At 48.4% G+C, this 27,676-nt stretch overlaps 1 protein-coding gene across 1 annotated transcript in view; it reads left to right on the top strand.

The window, feature by feature from the left end:
• Positions 1-27,676, top strand: part of AK5 (adenylate kinase 5) — a 351,659-nt gene that overhangs the window by 204,530 nt on the left and 119,453 nt on the right. The window contains exon 7 of the mRNA XM_063939044.1: positions 11,478-11,568. Coding sequence (XP_063795114.1) covers positions 11,478-11,568 — 91 coding nt within the window. The remainder of the gene's footprint in view (positions 1-11,477; positions 11,569-27,676) is intronic.

Genomic DNA, 27,676 nt, shown 5'->3' with positions numbered 1-27,676 from the left:
AAGATGCTGTCTTAAGTGATAGATATATAATTATAAAGCATGCCCAAAGGGACATGAGTATACTGGGTCCTAGAGACAAAAGCTATGTCGATTTCTGCTTGACATGTCCTGTAGAATATACATTGGACAGATGATGCCGACTTAAGAGGCATATGGAAGGCTGAGGATTGTGTGGAGAAAGGTTCTCGGGCCTGGTCTCCACAGTTATAGCTGGTAATTCTGATATTTTGCCTTATATTCCTGCACAGCCTAGGAAAGCACGACATTATTAAATGCAGCTTTTCGAATAAAGAAACAAGAAAGTCTGAGATGCGTCCTTTCTTGTCAGAGCCGGGGGCAGAGGAAAGAAGCTGTACAACACAGCTAGTCCCCAGGAACAGAAGTCCTCCCCGGCCTCTACAAAAATCCACCGCATGTCGCTGGGGCTCCACAGGCGGAGCTAGACCCGGTGGGGACACGCCTTCGTAAGTTCAGCCACAAGTGGGTTCACTCCCTGTTAGATCCCTGGGCAATAGAAATTGTATCGCAGGGATACAGGCTGGACTGTGAGAAGATGCCCCCTCACCGAGGACCCGGCGGGCTTCCCCCCAAGAGAGGGAGCCAGTGTTAACTGCAATTCGTAAATTGTATCTTCAACAGGTGGTGGTCAAGGGTCCCCTCCTTCAACAAGAGGGTGTTATTATTCGACCATGTTATAATCCCGAAACCAGACGGTTCGGTTAGACCCATATTGAATTAAAATCCCTGAACATATACCTGAAAAGGTTCAGGTTCAAGATGGAATCGCTAAGAGCGGTCATTGCATGCCTGAAATGAATCGGGACATAAGGAATGCATACCTTCGTGTCCCCATTTATCCACCTCATCAGGCGTACCTCAGAATTGCGGTACGGGATTGTCATTACCAATTTCACCAAGGTAATGGCGGATATGATGGTGCTCCTGCGGAAGCAAGGTGTCACTATTATCACATACTTGGATGATCTCCTCATAAAAGCGAGATCAAGAGAGCAGTTGCTGGACAGCGTATCACCTTCTCTGGAAGTGAAACGGCAACACGACTGGATTCTATATATTCCAAAGTCGCAGTTGGTTCCTACAGCTCATCTGCCTCGCCTAGGCATGATCCTAGACACAGACCAGAAGAGGGTTTATCTCCCGATAGAGAGAGCTCAGGAGCTCATGACACTGGTCAGGAATCCATTGAAAACCAAAACAGGTGTCAGTGCATCACTGCACTCGAGTCCTGGGAAGGATGATGGCATCATACGAGGCCATCCCCTTCGGCTGGTTCCATGCAAGGAAAATGGAACTTACTGGACAAGTGGTCCGGATCACATCTTCAGATGCATCGGTTAATCACCCTATCCCCCAGGGCCAGGGTGTCTCTCCTGTGGTGGCTGCGGAGTGCTCACCTTCTCGAGGGCCGCAGATTCGGCATTCAGGACTGGGTCCTGGTAACCACGGATGCAAGCCTCCGAGGGTGGGGGGCAGTTACACAGGGAAGAAAATTCCAAGGTTTGTTGTCAAGCCAACAGACTTGCCTTCACATCAATATCCTGGAACTAAGGGCCATATACAACGCCCTAAGTCAAGCGGAGTTCCTGCTTCGCAACCAACCGGTTCTGATCCAGTCAGACCGCAGGGGCTCATGTAAACCGCCAGGGCGGCACAAGGAGCAGGGTGGCGAGGGTAGAAGCCACCACAATTCTTCGCTGGGCGGAGAATCAAGTAAGCGCACTGTCAGCAGTGTTCATTCCGGGAGTGGACACGACCTCCACCCGGGAAAGTGGTGACTTCATCAGGAAGTCTTCACGCAGTTTTGCAAATTGATGAAAACTGCCTCAGGTGGACTACATGGCGTCCCACCTCAATAAAAAGATAAAAAAGGTTTTACGCTGGGTCAAGGGACTCTCAGGCGATAGCGGTGGTCGCACTAGTAACATCGTGGGTGTTCCAGTCGGTCTATATATTCCCTCCTCTTCCTCTCAGACCCAAGGGCTGAGAATTGTAATAAACGGAGGAGTGTGAACAATATTCTTTGCTCCGGATTGGCCAAGAAGGACTCGGTACCCGGAACTGCAAGAAATGCTCTTAGAGGACCCATGGCCTCTGCCTCTCAGTCAGGACATGTTGCAACAGGGACCCTGTCTGATCCAAGACTTGCCGCGGCTGCGTTGGACGGCATGGCGGTTGAACGCCGGATCCTAGCGGAAAAGGGCATTCCGGATGCAGTTATTCCTACGCTGATAAAGGCTAGGAAAAACGTGACAGCAAGACTTTTTCACTGTATATGGCGAAAATAGGTTGCTTGGTGTGTTGCCGGGAAGGCCCTACAGAGGAATTCCAGGGGGGTCGATTCCTGCACTTCCTACAGTCAGGAGTGACTATGGGCCTAAAATTAGGATCCATAAAGGCCAAGATTTCGGCCCTATCCCTTTTTCTCTCAAAAAGAATTGGCTTCACTGCCTGAAGTTCGGACGTTGTTACAGGGGTGCTGCACATTCAGCCCCTTTTGTGCCTCCAGTGGCACCTTGGGATCTTAACGTGTGTTGGATTCCTAAAATCCCACTGGTTTGAGCCACTTAAGACCGTGGAGCTAAAATATCTCACGTGGAAAGTGGTCATGCTATTGGCCTTAGCTTCGGCTAGGCGTGTGTCAGAATTGGCGGCTTTGTCATGTAAAAGCCCATATCTGATCTTCCATATGGAAAGGGCAGAATGGAGGACTCGTCCCAAATTTCTCCCTAAGGTGGTATCATCGTTTCATTTGAACCAACCTATTGTGGTGCCTGCGGCTACTAGGGACTTGGAGGATTCCAAGTTGCTGGACGTAGTCCGGGCCCTGAAACTTTATGTTTCCAGGACGGCTAGAGTCAGAAAAACTGACTCGCTATTTATCCTGCATGCACCCAAAAAGCTGGGTGCTCCTGCTTCAAAGCAGACTATTGCTCGCTGGATCTGTAGCACCATTCAGCTTGCACATTCTGCGGCTGGACTGCCGCATCCTAAATCAGTAAAAGCCCATTCCACGAGGAAGGTGGGCTCTTCTTGGGCTGCTGCCCGAGGGGTCTCGGCTTTACAACTTTGCCGAGCTACTACTTGGTCGGGTTCAAACACTTTTGCAAAATTCTACAAGTTTGATACCCTGGCTGAGGAGGACCTTGAGTTTGCTCATTCGGTGCTGCAGAGTCATCCGCACTCTCCCGCCCGTTTGGGAGCTTTGGTATAATCCCCATGGTCCTTACGGAGTACCCAGCATCCACTAGGACGTCAGAGAAAATAAGAATTTACTCACCGGTAATTCTATTTCTCGTAGTCCGTAGTGGATGCTGGGAGCCCGTCCCAAGTGCGGACTCTCTGCAATACATGTATATAGTTATTGCTTAACTAAAGGGTTATTGTATGAGCCATCTGTTGAGAGAGGCTCAGTTATTGTTCATACTGTTAACTGGGTATAGCTATCACGAGTTGTACAGTGTGATTGGTGTGGCTGGTATGAGTCTTACCCTGGATTCCAAATCCTTTCCTAGTAATGTCAGCTCTTCCGGGCACAGTTTCCCTAACTGAGGTCTGGAGGAGGGGCATAGAGGGAGGAGCCAGTGCACACCAGATATAGTACCTAATCTTTCTTTTAAGAGTGCCCAGTCTCCTGCGGAGCCCGTCTATACCCCATGGTCCTTACGGAGTACCCAACATCCACTACAGACTACGAGAAATAGAATTACCGGTGAGTAAATTCTTATTTGTTTTTTTAAATTTGTCTTTTTAACGGTGTATCGTTCATTTGTGTCAGTGTGTTTGTTGTCCAATAAATGCACTAAATCTCTAAACCAATTTGGTTTCACTCAGTTTATCCCCCCACCATTGTAAGGGGTACATCTTACGGTTTGAGCGCCAATGTATGCTGCACATTTCTGTAATATTTGAGGTGGGATCTTATGACGAGGAAAGCCGTACTATGGCCCTCATTCCGAGTTGTTCGCTCGCTAGCTGCTTTTAGCATTGCACACGCTAGGCCGCCGCCCTCTGGCAGTGTATCTTAGCTTAGCAGAATAGCGAACGAAAGATTAGCAGAACTGCTCGAAAATCTTTTCCTGCAGTTTCTGAGCAGCTCCAGACCTACTCCTACCTTGCGATCACTGCAGACTGTTTAGTTCCTGGTTTAACGTCACAAACACGCCTGGCGTTCGGCCAGCCACTCCCCCATTTCCCCAGCCACTCCTGCGTTTTAGCCTGACACGCCTGCGTTTTTTTTAGCACACTCCCGGAAACCGGTCAGTTTCCGCCCAGAAACACCCACTTCCTGTCAATCACTCACCGATCAGCAGAGCGACAGAAAAGCGTCGCTCACCCCTGTGCAAAATTGCTTAGTTTTGTGTGAAATTACTTGGTGCGTGCGCCCTGCGGCCCATACGCATGCGCAGAACAGCCGGTTTTTAGCCTGATCGCTATGCTGCGAAAAACGGCAGCGAGTGATCAACTCTGAATGAGGGCCTATCTGCGAGAAGACGGAGAGAGAGATGAGGTTGTGAGTAATTGCCGCATCCTTAGGCTGGAGTGTTGTCTGCTGCATTGATGCCTGCACCGAGGCGTCCTCCATCTTGATTCTATTCCTGGAATGGAACCGTACAAGGGATCAATGATCTGCAGAAGGATCCCTAGAACTATCCCGGGCTATGGGGGCGCCACGAGGTAACAGATTCTGTAGCTATGTTCGTGTTTACGTACAGTGTCGACTTCTGTCCCGGTGGGTACCAGCTGGCCAGGGAGTACTGTAGGTCATGCTTACTAGGACAAGATGTAAGTAACTCTATACATTTGGCCTAATTCGGGGCGTGTCTCTGCGAGTGACTGCGATCTCAAACACCTAAAACATGGCGCCACCATCGCAGCTCCTCTGGCCGTTCTGCGCTGCCACGGCATCTCTTAGGGAGTGAGTGTTCCTCGCACAGTTGCTGAGCATGTTGCGTTGGCTTCGGTGGGGGTGTCTGTTCACTTGTGGGCGGCTGCTACGCGTGCGATGCCTCGCAGTACGGTCACTGTAAATGATCGCTGCTGCGCAGGCATTGCGGCCGCATCAGAATCAGACCCATAGGTGCTAGAAGTAGCGCACGGCCAACACAGAGGATTGCTTCCACATCACCTGAATCTAAGGATGCAGAAGAATGAGAAGAGTTACACTCACCCGAGATAACGCCTTTATCCTTGTAGACACACAGGACAAGACATCTTAATGAACTGACTACATTTGACTAATGAATTGACTACTGTATTTAAAATAAATCAATTGCAAAGTCTACAAAGGATGAGAGACAATAGTAACATTGTGTGATGCCCGTTCTCCTAAGGGAAGGGCTTTACCCCTGTTTAGAAATGTTATCTGAAAGTTCAGCTCCGTCCTCCGCCCCTCACCCTCCCAACCTCAGTACTTTGGTAGAGTAGAGTGACTTTACGTGAGCTGTCTGGCTGCCGAAGTGGGATCCCAATTTCTCTCTCTGGCGATACCACAGCCTGTAACCTGCACCGGCTAATGATGACATCTGAAGAGGGCGCTGGCTATTGTGGCCAAGCTACGAAAAGCAAAACTTGGTAAATTGCCCACGGACGCAGTCCCCACTGAATCTCTGATTCCGCCGTTACTTAGCTGAGCACTGGAGGTATGTCTAGTAACGCCTGCTTTCAGATCTTGGTAATTAGCATGGATACTTAAATCATGTGGAATGATCCGTTTCACATGATTCTTTAGGGAAAAAGCATTAATACATAGGCCCCTTACTGTATATAAATGATTGAAGTACTGTAGCTGTAATTGGATGTAAATGGGGAGGACTGATAGAAGAAGAGCAGAAAATGAAAAAAATAGTGAAAAACTCATGTTGACCTTTTGTCATGTCAACCTAGAAACCCTGTCGACCTAATGACTGTCGACATAATGCATGTCAACCTAATGATCGTATCCCCCTGAGGGTGTCTGAGCCATACTGCTCCTTAAGGCCGTATATATGGGTGTGGATCATTAGATCGACAGTGCCTAGGTCGACAATATTTAGGTCGACCACTATATGTCGACAGTCCCTAGGTCGACAGGGTCGGAAGGTCGACATGTTCTAGGTCAACAGGACAAAAGGTCGACATGAGTTTTTTTTTTTTTTTTGGGTGTCGTTTTCTTCGTAGAGTGACCGGGAACCCCAATTAGTGCACCGTGTCCTCTCGCATGGCGAGCGGCTTCGGGCAAGGTGCCTTGCTCCGCTACCGCTTCGCTCTGCACAGATTACCGTTCCAGTCGTAGTCCACGTGGATCGTTAAGTATGAAAAAGTAAAAAAAAAAGAAATAAAAATTGAAAAACTCATGTCGACCTTTTGACCTGTCGACCTAGAACATGTCGACCTTCTGACCCTGTCGACCTATAGTGGTCGACCTAAACATTGTCGACCTAGACACTGTCGATCTTCAGACCGGATCCCGTATATATATATATATATAACACCTTTCTCATACCGTATACAAATTACTGTAAACCTTTATATATATCCCCCGTGAGACATGTATGGCAATAGCTCTGCAATGTTGGATCCACCTACAAGGTCTGGAGAGTAATAAAGTGCAGAGAGTGAAACTACCAACCAATCAGCTCATAACTGTCATTTTTCAAACAGCCTGTAGCATGGCAGTTAGGAGCTGATTGGCTGGTACTTTGGCCCAAATCTATGAAGCCTTCAAAAGTTATAAAGTACCAGCCAATCAGCTCCTGACTGTCATTTTTCAAATTCATCCTGTGACATGGCACTTAGGAAGCTGATTGGCTGGTCATTTATCACTCTTTATCTCTCTCCTCTTTATCACGCTCCAAGGCTTAGTACATCTCCCCCACAGGCTGCCGCGTTCCCTGCAATATGTCATAACCTCTGGTTTATTTCCTTGACTTTGATATCACATTCGCTCATCATGGTAATGGCTGCGGAACTAATGCGGAGCTTTTACACTGTCAGCCAAGTATTTCAGACATAATAAGGGTCAGCGGGGTCTGAGGAGCTATTGGCAGAGCATTCCATAGAAATGACTCCTGCCAGCCATTAATGTACGCTCTGCAGAGCTATTTCCAGGCCAGTTCTGTTCTTCTTACCCTCTGAGTTGGATTTGGGTGACGATGCAGCTTCTTGTTTCCGTGCGTGTGAAGGTGCTGAGGCTGAGGCTGCAAGTTGTTCTCTATACTCAGGCCGACCAAATCACACTTTCTTCAATGCACATAAAAGAAAAGTTCCTTCTGATTGTGATATTTATATACGGAACGTCTGCGGCGTGTGAATGGATCCTTTGTGAGTTCTGCAGCTGGGAAAATGTAATGCAGATTGCTTTAACCCCCCCCTCCCGGCTTTCTGAGAACACTGTCACTACCATTCATGTTCAGGGAACTTACAGAAGACGAGAGAACAGCCGCACAATCAGAAATAAATCTTCTCCGACTGATAATTAGACGATTTGCAATTGACGCCTTTCCCTCTGCTTCCTTGTGATGGGAAATTAACACTATGGGGTTAACTCAGACCTGATCGCTAGGGTTCGTTTTTTGCATACCTGCGAACAGATAGTCGTCGCCTACAGGGGAAGGGTACATGGTGTGTGCAGGTGTGCGATCGCTTTTGTAGGAGACCTGTACATGCATCAGTTTGTGCAGTCTCTGCGCAGCCCAGGACTTACTCAGCCGCTGCGATGGTTTCCTGCTGATACGACGGAGCCGACGTCAGACACCCTCCCTGAATACGGCTGAGCCCGCCTGCGTTTTTCCGGACACTCCTGTAAAATGGTCAGTTGCCACCCACAAATGTCCACCTCCTGTCAATCAGCTTGCGATCGCTGGTACAATTGTTTTTTTGCACCATCCCGTCGCTAGGCACCGATGCCCGGTGCTGTTGTGTGTCTTGCCGGCGCATTGTGGTGCATGCGCAGTTCAGATCCGATCGCACGCTGTGCGAAAACGCACAGCAGTGATCAGGTCTGAATTACCCCCTATATTATGGCGTCAATTGCATCTATCGTGCACACATGGAAAGGTTGCCGTTCCTGCATCTATCTATCTATCTATCTATCTATCTATCTATCTATCTATCTATCTATCTATCTATCTATCTATCTATCTATCTCAAACACGTCATGTTTTCCAGGACACCTAGCAGGTGGGCAGGTGTATTTATTACTCACTGACACATTTTAAAAGATCCATACTTGGAGCTAATTATTTTACTTGCAATTGTGTGAGGAAACCTGGAAAACATGCGCTGTTTGAGGTAAGACAATAATAAAATATCTGTTGAATCCTTTAAAAATATAGGTTTTTATAAAAATGATTTTTATAAGAGACGGGATATTCTTAGTTGGTGGAGGCCTTTCTACCACGGCAAGTGGACCTCTCTAATTCCTAACACTTCTACCCAAGTATAGTAACAATAGTAAATGAAGTGGGAAGGTTTGGAGCAGGGTGTTTGTACCAGGAGAAGGGGCCACATTGGGGAGTCTGTTACAGGTATGGTATCATGGGAAATGTAGTCAGAAGCCTTCATGTTTTATTTGCTCCCTACTACGATGCTGTAAGTGCTCTGTTAGGTCTGGATGCCGCAGCTCAGAGACGGCGACACAGACGTCATTACAGGAATAAATACATGCAAACCGAAATAGCCGACTTCATCTATCTACAGAGCAGCTGCCGCACCGTCTCCCTGATATCAAATCACAAAATTAATTAGAAATAAGGTATTTGTTATTTATGGAATATATACAGTATGTATTCCCGGCGGATGGGTTGTCATCACGGCTACCAGAATGCCGGCAGGGAAGGGGGGGGTGCGGCGAGCAATACGAATCCCCTTGAGGGCTTGGCGGCTCGCAAGCCCGCCACAGAATGTATTCCCACTCTTTTGGTGTCATGGACACCCATGAGTGGGAATAGCCCCTGTGAGCCGGTATTCCGGCTGTCAGTATTGTCGTCTGTCGGGATTCTGGCATCGGTATCCTGACCGCCGGGTTCCCAACAGATGGCAAAACGATTGCCTCCCCTTTCTCTGACAGTGCGGGATCTCATGCCTTGTATTTACATCATCAGACACCCTCGTTTGTGGAAGTGGGACTAAGATACGCCACACTTTCTTTACACCTGTATATTAAATATGTATATATATATATATATATATATATATATATAATAACTAATCACGAGTACAGTGAAGGCTGAGCAGCAGCAGCGTTTGGTAGAGTCCAGCTCCTTTCTGAGGCTACGTCGCAGCCGCAGTGTATATCACTCATACGATTGAGAACACGGCCATCGTAATTGGAAAGGCAGATTAATCTTATTAAACAATTTACTCCAAAAACTAGAACTCCTAAAGACAAAGTAGCAATGAAACATGGAGCAGTAACTGTACAATATGTAATCCCTACAGATGATGATCGTAATGTAAAATAAAAAACACACCGCAGCAGCACTGACAGCCCAGATGCCACATCAACATATATATTAGGAGTTCTGGCTTTAGAGTTAATTGTTGAATAAAATTGATCGGCCTTTTCCGTTACGCCGATCATGTTTTCAGTAGTGAGAATACACTGCGGCTGTGATGTCATGTGAGAAAGGAGATGGATTCTATGAAACGCTGTCTTCACTGTATTCAAGATAATTACTTTCCAAGTCCCTTTTGTTGCCGCTCTTTTCTCTTTCTGTACAATACACTTCTATTGTTGTGTTTTTACTGTGCACCTGGGCCATTACATATAGGTATCTATCTATCTATCTATCTATCTATCTATCTATCTATCTATCTATCTATCTATCTATCTACAGTATCTATCTACTCTATCTATCTATCTATCTATCTATCTATCTATCTATCTATCTATCTATCTATCTACAGTATCTATCTACTCTATCTATCTATCTATCTATCTATCTATCTATCTATCTACAGTATCTATCTATCTACAGTATCTATCTACTCTATCTATCTACTCTCTATCTATCTATCTATCTATCTATCTACAGTATCTATCTACAGTATCTATCTACTCTATCTATCTACTCTATCTATCTACTCTATCTATCTTTCTATCTACAGTATCTATCTACAGTATCTATCTATCTATCTATCTATCTATCTATCTATCTATCTATCTATCTATCTATCTACAGTATCTATCTATCTATCTATCTATCTACAGTATCTATCTACAGTATCTATCTATCTACAGTATCTACAGTATCTATCTATCTATCTATCTATCTATCTATCTATCTACAGTATCTATCTATCTATCTACAGTATCTATCTACAGTATCTATCTATCTATCTATCTATCTATCTATCTATCTATCTATCTATCTATCTATCTATCTATCTATCTACAGTATCTATCTACAGTATCTATCTATCTATCTATCTATCTATCTATCTATCTATCTATCTATCTATCTATCTATCTATCTACAGTATCTATCTATCTATCTATCTATCTATCTATCTATCTATCTATCTATCTACAGTATCTATATGATATATGTTCCAGGAGGACATAGATTCCTTGGAGAAAGATAAAGTGGAGAGAGATAAAGTACCAGCCAGTCAGCTCCTCACTGCCATGTTACAGGAGCTGGTTGGTATTTTGTCTCTCCAAGCTTTGATATACCTCCCCCAGTACTTTTGTTAGTCCAGCGATCATTTGCTCTTGTTACACCTCTCTGCCTCACAGCAGTGGTAATATAAACAGATCAATCTACAAGGTTACAAAGGGATTAGGTAAAAACCGGAACGGTTCGCACCCCGGAATGCCGGACAGGACCAGCTTCCACCAGCATTCTGGAGCTTGTAGTGCTCATCCCTGTCCAGGGGCTGTCCTGCCCGGGGGGAGATGTCACCAGGGAGATGGGGAGGGAGAGATTACAACCTCCATGTATGGGCCAGGGATGGGGTAATAGCCGGAACGGTCCAGACCATACAGGGAGGCTGTAATCTCTCCCTCACCGGTGACAGCTATCACAGGCGCCCTCCCGGACATGACCCCACCCGGATGAGGAGGAGCACTACAAGCTCCAGAATGACAGTTTGCTGCAGGGAGCAGGTCCTGTCTGGCATCCGGACCATTACGGTTTTTACCCAATCCCGGTTACAAATCCTCTATTATCTGACCTCCTGTATATATAATACACCTTACGCTATCACCCTGCTTCTGGGTTCAGCATTGGCGCACGTGGCATGCATGCCAGTAAATATTCTGTGGTGAATACCCCCCTATATGACTTATGCTACTCTGTATGCTGGATACAATTCTCTGCTATGTCAATAGACCCCTGCGCTGTTCCGTGCATTGTGTTCCGTGCGCTGGAAGCCATAGGCAGCACCTGTCTAAGTGTATCTTTATTCTTTGTCAGAGAGAATATTATCGGGGGGATTCCATGTGAGTAATTAGATCTCTCTCTCTGTTTCTCCAGTTTGACGCTGACAGAGACGAGGAAGAGGTCTTCTGTGATATCAGCGCGGCCGTTGACAACAAGCTGTTCCCCGCCAAGGAGCCGGTGGCAGGTGAGTGGACGTGGCCTCTACTACCTGACCCGAGCCGCGGCCGGTTACTGTCGTTACACCTGAATCACCTGATCACATCTCTGCAGCTTTCTTATTTCTTGTTTTGGTCGCTGCAGTATCCGACCGCTACCTATGTGTTTAGGAGAAACGCGTTGCGGCTGACGCACAGTTGAACGCAAGTCGGTCTCGCAGATGCATTCTGCGTTTTGTCGCAGTGCGCACGCTACCGAGCCCAACGTATGCATCTCAGACTCATCTCTGCTTGCGGCAGCAGGGGAGTAACCCGGTGGGAATGGGGCGTTGCCATTTAGGCTACGTTTCGCAAGGGCGCGTAGATGGAATTGCGAGCTGCACAGAGTGGGCGTGCGCACAGTCTTGACTGTTTTCTTATGTATGAAGGATAGAGTAGGTGCAAGTGGACACAGATAATCATGACTGCTGTGAAAACAAGTGTATGTAGGGGGGATGTTCCAGTTGCAGGGATGCGAGCAACCTCACAAATGTGTGAATATGCGCAATTAGTTCTGCAGGAGCAATTATGGCTAATTTGTCTATAACTCTGCAACAGATATTTATAATTAACATGAGAAATTTCACCGCATCCAGGTGTTTCACAAATTACCAGGAGCTTGATGGGAGCAAAGGTTGGGACTGTGGAACTAGCATACCCTAACTGACCCTAACCATAGACTGGAATGCTGGAAATTGTAGTTCCACGACTATTGGGGGGGACACAGCTGGCGAGAGTCTTCTGCTCAGTGCAGTCATGCTGTGGACGTGGGCGGACGGGCGGTAATGTAATCTCGGCTTTGTTTGCGCTTGGCACTTGTCCTTGTGAGAAGGTCACACCTGATTATTGCTCAATGACATTTTCCAGTTGTGTTTCGCTAAACAAAGACACTTCCTAGTTCTCTGCATTGATCTCCGAGAGGTAAAGGCCTCGTGCTGTGACACACAGATCCATTTATCCCCCTCTATGTCACACAGCCAGTGCCAAATAGACAAAAGGAATTTTATTTTTTTCCCACTAAGCTCAGAAGGTATTGAAACTCTGTTGCCCGGGGCAACTACCTTGGTGTAAAGAAATTCAGGGACAGTTCGGCATATAAGTCCTCCATTAACGCTTTAGTGCCAGAAGTGATTCTATTCTGAATATTTACTTTCCCCCTGCTGGGCTGCAATAGTCTGCGGGCGGCGAATAGGCTGCATTAGTCTGCAGGCGGCGATTGGGCTGCATTAGTCTGCAGGTGGCGATTGGGCTGCATTAGTCTGCAGGCGGCGAATGGGCTGCATTAGTCTGCAGGCGGCGATTGGGCTGCATTAGTCTGCAGGCGGCGATTGGGCTGCACTAGTCTGCAGGCGGTGAATGGGCTGCACTAGTCTGCAGGCGGTGAATGGGCTGCACTAGTCTGCAGGCGGTGAATGGGCTGCACTAGTCTGCAGGCGGCGAATGGGCTGCACTAGTCTGCAGGCGGCGACAGGCGGCGAATGGGCTGCACTAGTCTGCAGGCGGCGAATGGGCTGCACTAGTCTGCAGGCGGCGAATGGGCAGCACTAGTCTGCAGGCGGCGAATGGGCTGCACTAGTCTGCAGGCGGCGAATGGGCTGCATTAGTCTGCAGGCGGCGAATGGGATGCAATAGTCTGCAGGCGGCGAATGGGATGCAATAGTCTGCAGGCAGCGAATGGGCTGCATTAGTCTGCAGGCGGCGAATGGGCTGCAATAGTCTGCAGGCGGCGAATGGGCTGCAATAGTCTGCAGGCAGCTAACCACAGTGTGATATCTGTCATGAAGAAAAAAGTAAAACTGTTCTAGACTGTAGTATTAAGATTGTTACTCTAATGATCCTGACCTCTGCCACGTTATTCTTTATTTCTGCACAGCGCACATATATTCTGTACTGTACTGTGCCCTAACATCTAAATGCAGATTACACAAAGCATGTGCGTAGTATACTTGTGAGTCCTGCAAGTCGCAGCAGGAAATAATTAATGAGCTCTCTATTGCTACCCCGTGGCCAGGTTGGTGTGAAATATAGTTAATAGATTGCTTTAAGTGTTTTCATTAGGACTGACATAGACCTCTACATGTGAGTATTTTATCCCCACGTCTGTGTGTAGATAGAGATATATATATATATAAAATGTAATTGGTTTATTTTTATAATGTTGACAGCCAGAATGCCGACACATGATTTTAGGGTTAGGGTAAGGTTTGGCGTTACTTACCTCTGCAATGCAAATCTGCCTGTTCGACATGCCAACCCGTCAACATTGTGAATGTCAACATTTGACATGTAGACCACTGTCCACGCTGACATTCTACGTTTTGTACCACAGCCATAATTGTCCTTTGTTCATTTCTCTACATATATAGGGATGCAGTCAATTTACCTCCAATCGAAATCCCGACAGCAATTGACCGACGGTCAAAATCCTGACAAGGTCAAAATACCGACATGTAAAATGCCGACATGAGTTTTTCATGATTTTTTCATTGAAACCGACTTGTTCATACTTTACCATCCCAGTGAACCTGAAGGGGGAATATAATAGTGTGCCGTGCGCAGCCACGAGCCATACGAGGGAACGCGGTACACTTATATGGTGTCCATGTCGACATACACACACACAAAAACAATGAAAACGCATGTCTGTATTTTGACCTGTCGGCATTTTACATGTCGGTATTTTGACCTTGTCGGTATTTTAAATGTCTGTATTTTGTCCATGTCGGGATTTTGACCTTGTCGGGATTTTGACTGTCAGTCAATTGCTGTCTGGATTTCGACTGGAGGTATTTCATACCGATCCCACATATAAAAGGGATCATGATACGAACAAATTGCGTGCAGTGGCGTGAAGCAGAAGGGAAAGGCTACCCTGTCACATTAGCTTGCAGTCTAAGAGGTAAGGTGACAGTTGTGAGGCTACAGCTAGGCTGAAGCTACTAATAATCTAACGGTGGTAAAAGAGAGGGAGAGAGAGGAAAAGTGTCACACAGAGGAAGTGAGAGAGAGGGAACGGGAGAAAGAGAAAGGAAGCGAGTAAGATGGAGAGAGAAAGAGGGGGAGAGACAGAAAGTGAGTGGGAGTGAGAGAGAAATGGTGAAAGAGAAAGCAAGGGGGGAGTGGGAGTGGGAGTGAGAAAGACATGGAGAAAGAGAAAGCGAGGGGAGAGTGAAAATGAGAGGGAGAGGAATAGAAGGAGAGAGAGGGAGGAAGAGCATGTGAGTGGGAGAAAGAGTGCGGGGGGAGAGTAAGAGAGGGAGAGAGAAACTGGTGGGTTTAGAGAAAGTAAAAGAGGGAGAGAGAGAAACTGGTGGGTTTAGAGAAAGTAAAAGAGGGAGAGAGAGAAACTGGTGGGTTTAGAGAAAGTAAAAGAGGGAGAGAGAGAAACTGGTGGGTTTAGAGAAAGTAAAAGAGGGAGAGAGAGAATCTGGTGGGTTGAGAGAGTAAAAGAGGGAGAGAGAAACTGGTGGGTTGAGAGAGAGTAAGAGTAAAAAAGGGAGGGAGAGAAACTGGTGGGTTTAGAGAAAGTAAAAGAGGAAGAGAGAGAAACTGGTGGGTTGAGAGAGAGTAAAAGGGAGAGAGAGAAACTGGTGGGTTGAGAAGAGAGTAAAAGGGAGAGAGAGAAACTGGTGGGTTGAGAGAGTAAAAGAGGGAGAGAGAGAAACTGGTGGGTTGAGAGAGAGTAAAAGGGAGAGAGAGAAACTGGTGGGTTGAGAGAGAGTAAAAGAGGGAGAGAGAAACTGGTGGGTTTAGAGAAAGTAAAAGAGGGAGAGAGAGAAACTGGTGGGTTGAGAGAGAGTAAAAGGGAGAGAGAGAAACTGGTGGGTTGAGAGAGAGTAAAAGAGGGAGAGAGAAACTGGTGGGTTTAGAGAAAGTAAAAGAGGGAGAGAGAGAAACTGGTGGGTTGAGAGAGTAAAAGAGGGAGAGAGAGAAACTGGTGGGTTGAGAGAGAGTAAGAGTAAAAGAGGGAGAGAGAAACTGGTGGGTTTAGAGAAAGTAAAAGAGGGAGAGAGAAACTGGTGGGTTGAGAGAGAGTAAAAGGGAGAGAGAGAAACTGGTGGGTTGAGAAGAGAGTAAAAGGGAGAGAGAGAAACTGGTGGGTTGAGAGAGTAAACGAGGGAGAGAGAGAAACTGGTGGGTTGAGAGAGTAAAAGGGAGAGAGAGAAACTGGTGGGTTGAGAGAGAGTAAAAGAGGGAGAAGAGAAACTGGTGGGTTTAGAAAAAGTAAAAGGGAGAGAGAGAAACTGGTGGGTTGAGAGAGTAAAAGAGGGAGAGAGAAACTGGTGGGCTGAGAGAGAGTAAAGGAGGGAGAGAGAGAAACTGGTGGGTTGAGAGAGAGTAAAAGAGGGAGAGAGAAACTGGTGGGTTGAGAGAGTGTAAGAGAGGGAGAGAGAGAAACTGGTGGGTTTAGAGAAAGTAAAAGAGGGAGAGAGAAACTGGTGGGCTGAGAAGAGAGTAAAGGAGGGAGAGAGAGAGAAACTGGTGGGTTGAGAGAGAGAGTAAAAGAGGGAGAGAGAAACTGGTGGGTTGAGAGAGTGTAAGAGAGGGAGAGAGAGAAACTGGTGGGTTGAAAGAGAGTAAGAGTAAATGGAGAGAGAAACTGAAGGAGAGAGAGTTAGGGGTAAATTTGCTAAAGTGGGAAGTTTTTTTTTTAGAACTGGTGATGTTGCTCATAGCAACCAATTATCTATTGTCTTCTAGAAGCAGCTAGATAATGTTAAGAAGAATCTGATTGGTTGCTATGGGCAACATCACCAGTTCTAAGAAAACTCCCACCTTAGTAAATTTACCCCTAAGAGAGGGAGAGAAAAGAAAAGAAGAGGGGGAAAGACATTTCTGCGAGCGCAGTACATATCTCATGTCACACCCGTGTAGCCAGTTACTCGCGGCTCTGAGTTGTGTGCGTGCGCAGGTGACGCCGCACTCAGACGTATGTGCTGCAGCTGGCATGGGCTAGGTGTGAGTGATTGTGATAATGACGGCTGCTCTCCTGTACAGTACAGGTGGGGCGATGCGTGCCCTTTAGGATGTGCGTGTACCCACATTAGCATTCCTATTACAAGCCATCTGCATTTGGAACGTGGCCGCACTGAGACCTGCAGGCCCACAGTCTCTAATAGAGTGTACCGTGCCCTCCCTGCAGCTGATGCCACCCGCAGAGGCTGGGCATATATAGACTGTCTCTGGCCATGCCCACCACTATGCCACTACTTAGCTCGGAACGTTAATGCGGCACCAGACACAGACATACGTCAGATACATTGTATTGGGGATTGTATCTAGCAGACCGCTGCAGAAAGGACACATGGAACTTAAAATAAATTCAGGGACAAGGAATGGCTCAAAATATGTGTAAAAACCAGAAACCAGGTTCCTAAAGGTCAAAGCTGACCGATGTATTCCTATATATATATATATATATATATATATATATAGGTTGGTGAAGAAGGCGGCACTCAGACAGGCGTAGAAAGTAGTAAACTTTTGTCAGTTTATTCCAACATGTTTCGGGGTAAATCCCCCGTCCTCAGGGTCATCATGATGACCCTGAGGACGGGGGATTTACCCCGAAACATGTTGGAATAAACTGACAAAAGTTTACTACTTTCTACGCCTGTCTGAGTGCCGCCTTCTTCACCAACCTATTACCAGAGGTCTTCGCCTCCAGGAGGGCACCGCAGCACCTATCATCATATGAGTAAGTGCCGAGTACACAGTATTCTATATATATATATATATATATATATATACTAAGCCCAAAGGATTTTTGAACGACATAAACAGCATGAAAAATACTACAGATACTATTGAGAAAATGAAATAATAGTACCAGATAAGGAGAACGCTTATATTTTATGTTCATTTTGCCATCCGTATTTATAAAAGAAAGAATAATGCCTATGTACTCACCAATAAGAGACTAATGGCCTAATTCAGGGGATCCGGTCTGAAGATCGACAGTGTCTAGGTCGACCACTATAGGTCGACAGTCACTAGGTCGACATGGATGGAAGGTCTACAGGGTCTCTAGGTCGACATGTGCTAGGTCGACAGGTCTAAAGGTCGACATGAGTTTTTCACTTTTTTTGGGGGGGGGGGGATTTTTTCGTACTTAACGATCCACGTGGACTACGATTGGAACGGTAAAGTGTGCCGAGCGAAGCGGTAGCGGAGCGAAGGCACCATGCCCGAAGCATGGTGAGCGGACGTGGTGCACTAATTTGGGATCCCGGTCACTCTACGAAGAAAACGACACCAAAAAAAAAAAAAAATCCTCATGTCGACCTTTAGACCTGTCGACCTAGCACATGTCGACCTAGAAACCCTGTCGACCTTCCATCCATGTCGACCTAGTGACTGTCGACCTATAGTAGTCGACCTAAACATTGTCGACCTAGATACTGTCGATAAAACGAACCACACCCCTAATTCAGACCTGGTCGCTCGCTAGCTATTTTTTGCAGCGCTGCGATCAGATAGTCGCCGCCTATAGGGGAGTGTATTTTAGCTTTGCAAGTGTGCGATCGCATGCAAACGCTTGGACACGCCTGCGTTTTTCCAAACACTCCCAGAAAACGGTCAGTGGCCACCCACAAACGCCCTCTTCCTGTCAATCTCCTTGCGATCGGCTGTGCGAATGGATTCTTCGTTAAATCCATCACTCAGCAACGATCCGCTTTGTACCTGCGCGACGCGCCTGCGCATTGCGGTGCATATGCATGCAGAGTAATGACCTGATCGCAGCGGAAAAAAACTAGCGTGCGATCGGGTCTGAATGACCCCTTAATTTAGTGACATATGTATTAATAATCACGTAGTGCCGTGATTATTAACAGACTGTCTCACTGCGGAACTTTACTGAAAATATCCCTGCTATGTACGTAGGGACTCCTGCGGGGACAGCGGTAGCGATAACCGTTCTACTTGTTAGTTACTTCCCCGGCATGTTCTGATACAGCGTGTGCGCACAGCGTCACTGCTACTATGGCTCCGTAGGCTGAAATAAGTTTACACCATCTGGTGGTGTAAGACGGTGTAAATTTACGTGGCCAAACTCGGGAATGTTTAGCTTTTCGGGGTTTAGTACATAGAGGGTCAGATCGTAGTCCCTATTCATAATAATCAGGCAGAGGCGTGTGCAACACTCTGTTTCCAGGGAGGAGATGGAGCGTTACGGGGGCGGAGCCGGTAGGGCGGCGCATACAGGGGCATGTCAGGGGCGTGATCCCGGCAGCTGCGTGATTTCACACACAGCCGCCGCGATCACGAACACGGCGGCGGGCCTCTGTGCCGGCAGGAGGCTTCTCTAATTTCTACAATGAAGCAGAAATTCCGAGACGATTGCAATTTCTGCTTCATGAAGGGGGGGTGCGGGAGGGGGGCGGCCCCAGCATGCTAGGAAAAGTATTGCAAATTCTGCTACTTAGCAGAATTTTCAATCCTTTTCAAACCATTACCTGATTGACAGGCAGAGGCGGTCGCTTTCGGCGGGCCGGCGGCGTTGGACCGCCCTTTTGGGGGCGCAGTCCAGGCAACGCAGGCGTGCCCGGACCGTGCGGGGGTGGGCAACGGCGGCTGCGTAACGCCACACGCAGCCGCTGCGAACCGGACAGCGACGGGCAGCTCCCTGCTAGCCGCTGTGCGATGCTTTTGTACTTGTTCGGCGGGGCTGGGCCAGACATACAGGGCGGACTAGCCCTGTGCTGGGTGCCCCCCCCCCCCCCCCCCCCCCCTGCATGTCCGTGTAACTGATCGTAGCCGTGCAAAATTTTGCACGGTCACAATCAAGTCTGAATTAGGCTCTAAGTCTGTCTAGAACTCTAGATCTAAAATGACAATTTATCACTGTGACAAAACCATGTAGGAGATCAAACTAATAAACTTATCAATGAGCATATAGAGGATTGAGGGGTCAGTAACCAATGGAAGAAAGAAGAAGGGATTTTTTACAGTTAGAGCAGTAAACCTGAAGAATTAATTACCACGAGGCGCTGGGTGCAAAATGTAAAAGTGGGTTGGATGCATTTATTACAAGCAATGATATGTGTAGTCAGTAGATTGATACAGACAGTATTTCTAAAGCCATTTTGGAACCTCAGAGGAATTTTATACCCCCTGTAATGCTTAATTATCACATTTCACACTGGGGGCTTTATTTCACCGTCTAAGAGATCTGCACAATTAGAATGTATGAAAGACGGAGTGTTAATGATATGTGTGTTTTTTCAACCTTACTAACAATGTTACTATGTAACTATGATATCTGATAACACTTTAACTGTTTCACTATCATATTCTGGGTGAAATGCATGAGGCTGCTGGAGTGATTATAGAATGTGCGTCGTCTGTGACATCTCAGTATCGTCTGTGCGTTATTTATTTTACTATTCATTCATAATCATGTAACTATTCCCACTGTGTACATGTCACATTTATCATCAGCACTTATCAGGAACTGAAACATTTTCCTAAAACATGGAATATTCCGCCCATTCCCAAACTATCCTATTTCTCCAATATGGGTTTTACTATTGTGCTACATCTGTCTCACTATAGCACAGGTTCTCAAACTCGGTCCTCAGGACCCCACACAGGGCATGTTTTGCAGGTCTCCTCACAGAATCACAAGTTAAATAATTGGCTCCACCTGTGAACCTTTTACAATGTGTCAGTGAGTAATTAATACACCTGTGCACCTGCTGAGTTACCTGCAAAACATGCACTGTGTGGGGTCCTGAGGACCGAGTTTGAGAACCTGTGCACTATAGCATTCCTCCCAACATGACCCTCTCCAGGAGGGACACAATGCTCTGCTCCTGGACTTCCCTCTTCATTTATGATGGCCAGCACCTGTGTTGAACAGGTTAATATATAAGAAAGGTGTTTCAGCACAGGTAATGGCAATCATACATTAAGAGAAAAGTCCAGGAGCTGAGCATTCTGTCCCTCCTGGAGAGGGTCATGTTGGGAGGTATGCTATAGTAATGATAATCAGCACTTAGTTATGTCTGTGGAAACCAGCCGCATACAGAGGACTAAATATGTTAGATACAGTCTATTAGGGATTGTATCTAGCAGGATAAGGCTTGTTGTCAGCACTAGTAACGGCTATCTGCAAGAAGCCGCAGTCACCCATAGAGAAACTTTGCTTATTATAAGAACTGTTAGCTTGGAAATCTATAGGAACAATGAAAAGAAAGAGGCGCCCTCTAGTGTAGAAATTGGAGTACACACCAAGTGCTAAACTGAATAGCTTAATAAAGTGCAAACGTACCAGAACTCAACATCAGTGATGCTTATCAATATGGTTCTCTGGTTGTCTGATTCTAATACACACTGCTCAAATCGCGCCGGATGCTCCAAGAGAAGTGTCGCACCGGCTTAAAAAGTGAATTTGCTCTTATGATAACCCTGGTACCATCGCGCGGTTCATTAAGTGCTTATCTGGAATTTGTTGGAGGTTGTATCCTTGAAATCTTTCTATAGAACCCCCCCAAACCTTCAGACAAGTGTAGAATAAGAATAAATGTAGCCTGACACTGTATGACATCACCCGCTGACCATTGTCTGCATACCGTATGTTTGGAGATTAGCTGCTCACTCTCTCACAGTCTGGTACGCAGACACTGGTAATAACATTGGTCACAGCACAGCAGTGCATTGATTATATGGTTATATGTGGAGGTCTATAGGGCCGCTCTGTGCGTAGTGGGAGGTTCCCTGCGCAGATAGTGGTATCTTGTATGGTGAGAAGGGGAACCATCTCTTCTGTGACACCAGAGCGTGGGCCTCATTCTCACTAAGGTTACAGGGAGAATGAGACACCAGGCAGCCGCTGGGCTTTGATACTAGCTTGTCACCTACATTCTGATTGGTACACTGAACAATTGGATCAGTCGTTTAATAGACTGGGAGCAGGGACGGTGGTGACCTTGTGCATTGATTATTTCAGTGCATTATAATGATCTATAGCTGTATTAGGGAACGGCTTTATTACCAGTGCTGTTGCTGGGTCAGTGAGAGTGTCCATGTTTGACCCTCCGAGACTCCTGGTATGTAACACTGCGGCAGATGACAGATAGCACAGCGGGGGCACAGGGAGACGCAATGGGCCTGATTCATATAAGCAAATGCATTCACAGCTGCGACTGCATACGTAGCTGCTCTGCACAAATGTTCTGATGTCACAGCCGCCTGGGCTTGTGTAGAGATGCTCCCCGGCGGCTTTACTGTCCTAGCAGCTTCATACGGAGACGCAGCTTCAATTGCAAGTCAGTCGATTCTCAAAGTTCTGAGTTGCCGTAGGGGCATCCCTCAACCGTGCCCCAAAACAGTTGTGATACCCCTGCGATTTTAATGTGTGTGTGTGTATATATATATGTGTATGTGTATATATATATATACTAGGTGCTTCATCGCGCCCTACGGGTGCTCTTCACACCGTCGCAAGGGGCTACGCCCCCTTAACCCTTGCATGCCTTTCTGGGGTTTAATATTTGTATTATATGGAGTATTACCTGCATTCCTTTGTTAGTGGTTAAATATTGCACAATGAAAGGGCGTGCGATGGTGAAGGAGGCGCAGCCCCTTGCGACGGCGTGAACAGCACCTGCAGGGCACGATGTACAGAATGTAGCGGGTGCGGGGGGGACTGCGGATGGTGTCTGTAGATGCTGCGGGTGGAGGGGAGGCAGAAGTGGGGGTGGGGCCCGGATGGGGAAGGTTCGGGAGGTGCTGCGCGTGGGGGAGGGGCAGAGGAGTGGGGGATGCAGATGGGGGAGGGGTCCGGAGGCACTGCAGGTGGGGGAGGGGCAGGGGTGCCACGGGTGGGAGAGGGGCAGGTGTGGGGATGTTGTGGATGGGTGAAGGGTTCCGGAGGTGCTGTGGGATGGGTGTGCCGGGGGTTGGGTAGGGGACCGCAGGCACCATGGGTAGGGTAGGGGCAGGTACGGGTGTTGCGGCGGATGGGAAAGGAGGTCCGGAGGTGCTGCAGGTGGTGGAGGGGCAGGTGCGGGGGTGCCATTGGTGGGGGAGGGGTGGGTGAGGGGGGGACCGCTGATGGAGGAGGGTGTCTGCAGATGCTGCGGGTGGAGGGGGGCAGGTGTGGGGGGAGACGTATAAGGGGGGTGAATGGTGGAAGGGGCCTGGAGGTGCTGTGGGTGGTGAAGGGGTGGAGGAGTGGGAGCCACGGGTGGTGTAGGGGGTCTGGAGGCACAGCATGTGGGGGAGGGGTGGAGTGCCGCATGTGGTGGAGGGGAAGGTGTGGAGGTGTAGTGCATTGGGGAGAGGTCTGGAGGCGCTGCGGGTACTGTACATGCCATAAAAGGTAGTTGGAGGGTATGCAGTAACAGGGCCAGGACAGGGGTGACAGGGTCAGTACAGGGTTGACGGGGCCAGGACAGGGGTGACGGTGCCAGGACAGGGGTGACAGGGCCAGGACAGAAATGATAGGGACAGGATAGGGGTGACAGGGCCAGGGTAGGGGCGGCAGGACCAGGACAGGGGTGACGGGGCCAGTATAGGGTTGACAGGGCAAGCACAGGGGTGACAGGGCCAGGATAGGCATAACAGGGCCAGCATAAGGGTGTCAGGGCCAGGATAAGGGTGAAAGGGCCAGGATAAGGGTGAAAGGGCCAGAATAAGGGTGGCAGGGCAAGGCCAGGGGTGACAGGGACATGACAGAACACAGGGCACGGGAGAGATTGGTATTAGGGACAAAACAGTGGTGACAGACAGATGTGTCTTACCGGAGTCACTGCTGCTGGCTGCTGCTGTTCCATTCCAACCTGTTGGGATCTGCTGCTGCTGGAGACTTGGCATGGCTGACTCTCTCAGGCTGGAGTCCTGCTTTCTCTGCCAGTCCGCATCCCTCCCCCCCTCCTCAGTCACACACCGCAGACCTCGCGCAGCTGCCGGGCACTGTGGTAAGGTGAGACTGGAAATGACTGGTTAGCCCCCAGGAGATGCTGCGGCTGGAGGGAGGAGGGGGTCATAGCATGCACGTGGCGCGGACCTCACGGCTTCCGGGCACTGTGGTAAGGGGAGACTGGGAGTGACTGGTTAGCTCCCAGGAGACGCTGCGGCTGGAGGGAGGAGTGGGTCAGAGCCTGCAAGCAGCTCGGACTTCTGCAGCGCTACCCGCCAGCTAAAGTGTGTGAATGAGCTGGGCGCACTCCACTGCGGGTGGCAGCGCTGCAGCTAGCGGTGGGGTTGCCGGGGCTGGAGATAACAGAGGCAGTATGGAACCTGCACAGCGGCAGGTGCCCCACTAAACTGCAGCTAAGAAGCGTGGAGTGTGTCAGAAAGTGACGCTCCTCCGCACCAGAGAGACCCTGCTGAGTATGCCGATGTGGGGGGTCAAGTACACAGTGAGCCGGTGCCTGTCTGCCTGTATGACGTACCCCTCACACACCCCCATACCTCCCAAATGTCCCGATTTTCGCGGGACAGTCCAATTTTTTGGGGTCTGTCCCGCTGTCCCACCCGCGGGTCGCAGTGTCCGGCGGTGGGGGGGGGGCAGTTGGAAAGCTCCTGTGCTCGCTGTTCTGCTTAGCAGAGCAGCGGTGAATAGTGGAGACAGAGGGAGAGGGGGCATCAGGGGGTACGGATTACGGGGGGGGGGTTCCAGCAGCAGAGCCGGATTAAGGGGGGGGGGGTGGCCAGGGGATACGTACCGTTGGCCCCACAGTTTTAGGGGGCCCCCCGGCTGGAGTAGCTCTGTCCCAGCTCAGAAGCTCCCCCGTCCTGCCAGCAACAGCGGCAGCATTGTGCTACAGTCAGCACACGCTGCTGCATATTGGCAGGTCTGTGGTGTTGCAGGGAGGCAGCAGTCTCCCTGCTTTCTTCTCCCTGTGCGGGTGTGTAGGGGGGAGCGACCACCTCCTCTGGATTTAGCCCTAGCTGAGGGGCCAAAATCCCATAAAAAAAATACAAATAAAAATCGGAATTTGCATAAGGGGCGTGGCCGCGCGGGGCGCGATTAGGCCACGCCCCCAACCCACAGCAGGCACAGCAATGAGATAGGGCTCCCCTGTCTCAAGTGCCCTGGGCCCCCCGGACTCATAATCAGCCCCTGGGGGCATGCCAGCAACTCACAGAGCGCTGGGCATGCCCCCTCACTGACGAAAACGGGGGCCCTCCCGTGAAGCCACGCCCCCTTTTCGCCGAGTGTGTTTCCCTCCTTCTGCCTGGATAAAGCTCCTGCAGAAAGCTGGGAGGTCTGCACCCCTGCCTGTGACATGCCCAATGCCCATACTATCTGCTTCTGCTCCTAGTCTCCTGTAGATTTGGCCAGATCTCTGTGACTCATTTGAATAACTCCGCCCACTGTTGTGACTCCGCCCAGCGTTAGCAAATGAATCACAAGGTCACAGAATAGGGCTATTATATAGGATATTATGAGCACCAGCTAAAAGTCAGAGTAACCACCGTGTGAAGCACGGACAGCATCTAGACAGGCTGGTAGCCCCCAGGTTCATTGTGACGGTGAGCTGCTCCACTGTAGCGCGTCGGTTGACCCTCACGCACCTTCGTAGCCGACGTTCACCTCTCACATCAATGGCGCGTGGTGCTCCGCAGTTTCTGTTATTCGCAATGGTGCCATTTTGTCCAGTCACAATACACCTTCACCACAGCAGCACGCGGACAGGTCACACACTGCACTGTACGCACACCTTGTATACCCACCAAGCCAGCGCACGACACGTGACGTACTTCATGGACTACGCGCTGCTGATGTCACATGTAGGATGTGGTTATAATAATGTGACTTGACCGTGTACATATGTATAGTCCAAGCCCTCCCCCCACCCCCTTGGACATGCTGCAGTGTTTGGGGGGATGGTACCCAGCACTGTTCTTCGAAACGGAGGCGTGCCTCCCTCATTTTGAAGGCGTGACGGGTCCATGGTCTGTATTATCGGATGCAGACTTTCTGAACCTGGGTCCTAGATTCCATGGCCAGACTGAGTAAACTTCAGCTTGCGGAGGCTGGTTGGTGCTAAAATCCATCGGCAATCGCGACCTATAGTCACCATGGTGAACGACGCTGTGTTCTCAGACGCAGCACTCGGAGCCTCGCTAATGCTAACAGGAGGCGTCTCTATCTCCTGCAGGCGCCTCCTGCTGCATTACAATTGTAATTGCAAGGAATTGCACAGTGGCTTTTTTGGGCTACCTCCCTTGCGGCTGCGCAATTCCTGACCATCATGAATTAGGCCTGTAGCGTGTAGTATCTCTTAGCAGTTCTGCAGTTTTTTCCTTTTGCTACGTGTGAGTTCCTGGTGATAGGCCGACACAATTTGGTCGACATGCATTAAGTCGACAGGCACAAAAAGGTCAAAAGATTAAAGGTCAACAGTGCTAAAGGTCGAGGGGTTCAAATTGCTGACATGGCAGTGGTCGACACACTTTTCCCCCGCAACTTTTTCACTCTTTACTATCCACGTGGACTACGATTGGGAATAGTAACTTTGCCTGAAGCATAGGGAGCGAAGCCAGCCTACGGGGGTGCACATTTCCACTAACTTGGCTTAATTATGGTTAAATATATAAAATGACAAAAAAAGATTCCATGTCAGCATTTTGACCCTGTCGACCTTTTGTACGGTCTACCTCTTTTTCCATTTTGTCCCTGTCGACCCATTCATTGTTGATGTTTTGACCCACACCCGCTAAGTGTCAGCTGTCATAAAGTGGTAGTGGATCGCTGCTTTATATACTGAGGGGGAAGAAAATGATGACATTATGTCAGTGTCTGATCTTTTTTTTTTAAAGTTTGATAGTAAAATAGATATAATACTGCTGATAACAATGCAGCTTTAGTTTATTTTACGCCTGTCTCTAGAGTCGTTTCTGCTGGAGTTTCACAGAATAATGGCAATGTGCAGTGAGCAACTTCAAAATATATTTTTGGTTTAAGCAGAGCTGTTAAAAATGCCCAAGCATCGCAGTTCGCCTGGTGCACATTTATTAGGGTTTACTCCGTTACATGTTTAGGATCTCTGAGGCGGAAGCTGGCCTCACAGACCGCCAGTACTCCACGGACCGTGAATGTAGCTTGTTACGTTCATGGTCTGCCAAGCATTGTGTAAGTGTCAGTGGATTCTGAGGCAACAGTGACTATTGAGATCATTGATGTATATGTCATTCAGGCGGCAGATAAACTCAACTTTGTCGCAGTTTTATAATTTTTGTTAGTTTCTTTATGTTACTTGGACCTGGAAGAAGTGAGGCTTAAGGGGGTCATTCTGAGTTGATCGCTCGCTAGCTACTTTTTGCAGCGCTGCGATAAGATAGTCGCCACCTATGGGGGAGTGTATTTTCGCTTTGCAAGTGTGCGATCGCATGTGCAGCCGAGCGGTACAAAAAAATTTTGTGCAGTTTCTGAGTTGCCCAGAACTTACTCAGCCGCTGCGATCACTTCAGCCTGTCCGGTCCCGGAATTGACGTCAGACACCCGCCCTGCAAAACGCTTGGACACGCCTGCGTTTTTCCAAACACTCCCAGAAAACGGTCAGTTGCCACCCACAAACGCCCTCTTCCTGTCAGTCTCCTTACGATTGGCTGTGCGAATGGAATCTTCGTTAAATCCATCGCCCAGCATCGATCCGCTTTGTACCCGCACGACACGCCTGCGCATTGCGGTGCATACGCATGCACAGTTTTGCAGAGTTTTGACTTGATCGCACCGCAGCGAAAAAGCCTAGTGAGCGATCAGGTCGGAATGACTCCCTATGTTGTGTGATTCCTTACTAGAACCTTTCCTCCTATTAGTAGGGGGCCTTCACCGCTCTCTTATTTGGAAGTCTAATTAGCGTTGACGTTTTGGTTAATGGCTGGCCTATTGTCCTAGCTGCCCTGGGCGATTACTTACATGCTCGTGTGTTAGAAAGACCCTGTGTTAGAATGGGCCTTATTAGGGACTGAGGGCATGTTTTTTTTTTATTGGATCTTGTTTTGTAGCAGTTGGTGGTAGACCAACCTGCAGCCAATCAGATCATCTGGATATTCTGAGACCGTTCCTGGGAAGTCACAGACTGCGGGCTACATATATGAATGCTCTGGGTCCCCCCCTACAGCGCAGAGTAGTAACGTGAG

The sequence above is a fragment of the Pseudophryne corroboree genome, chromosome 9 (genome assembly GCF_028390025.1).
Source record: "Pseudophryne corroboree isolate aPseCor3 chromosome 9, aPseCor3.hap2, whole genome shotgun sequence".
NCBI lineage: Eukaryota > Metazoa > Chordata > Amphibia > Anura > Myobatrachidae > Pseudophryne > Pseudophryne corroboree.
The sequence above is the reverse complement of the archived record's forward strand: the minus strand, read 5'-3'. Positions and strand labels throughout refer to the sequence as shown.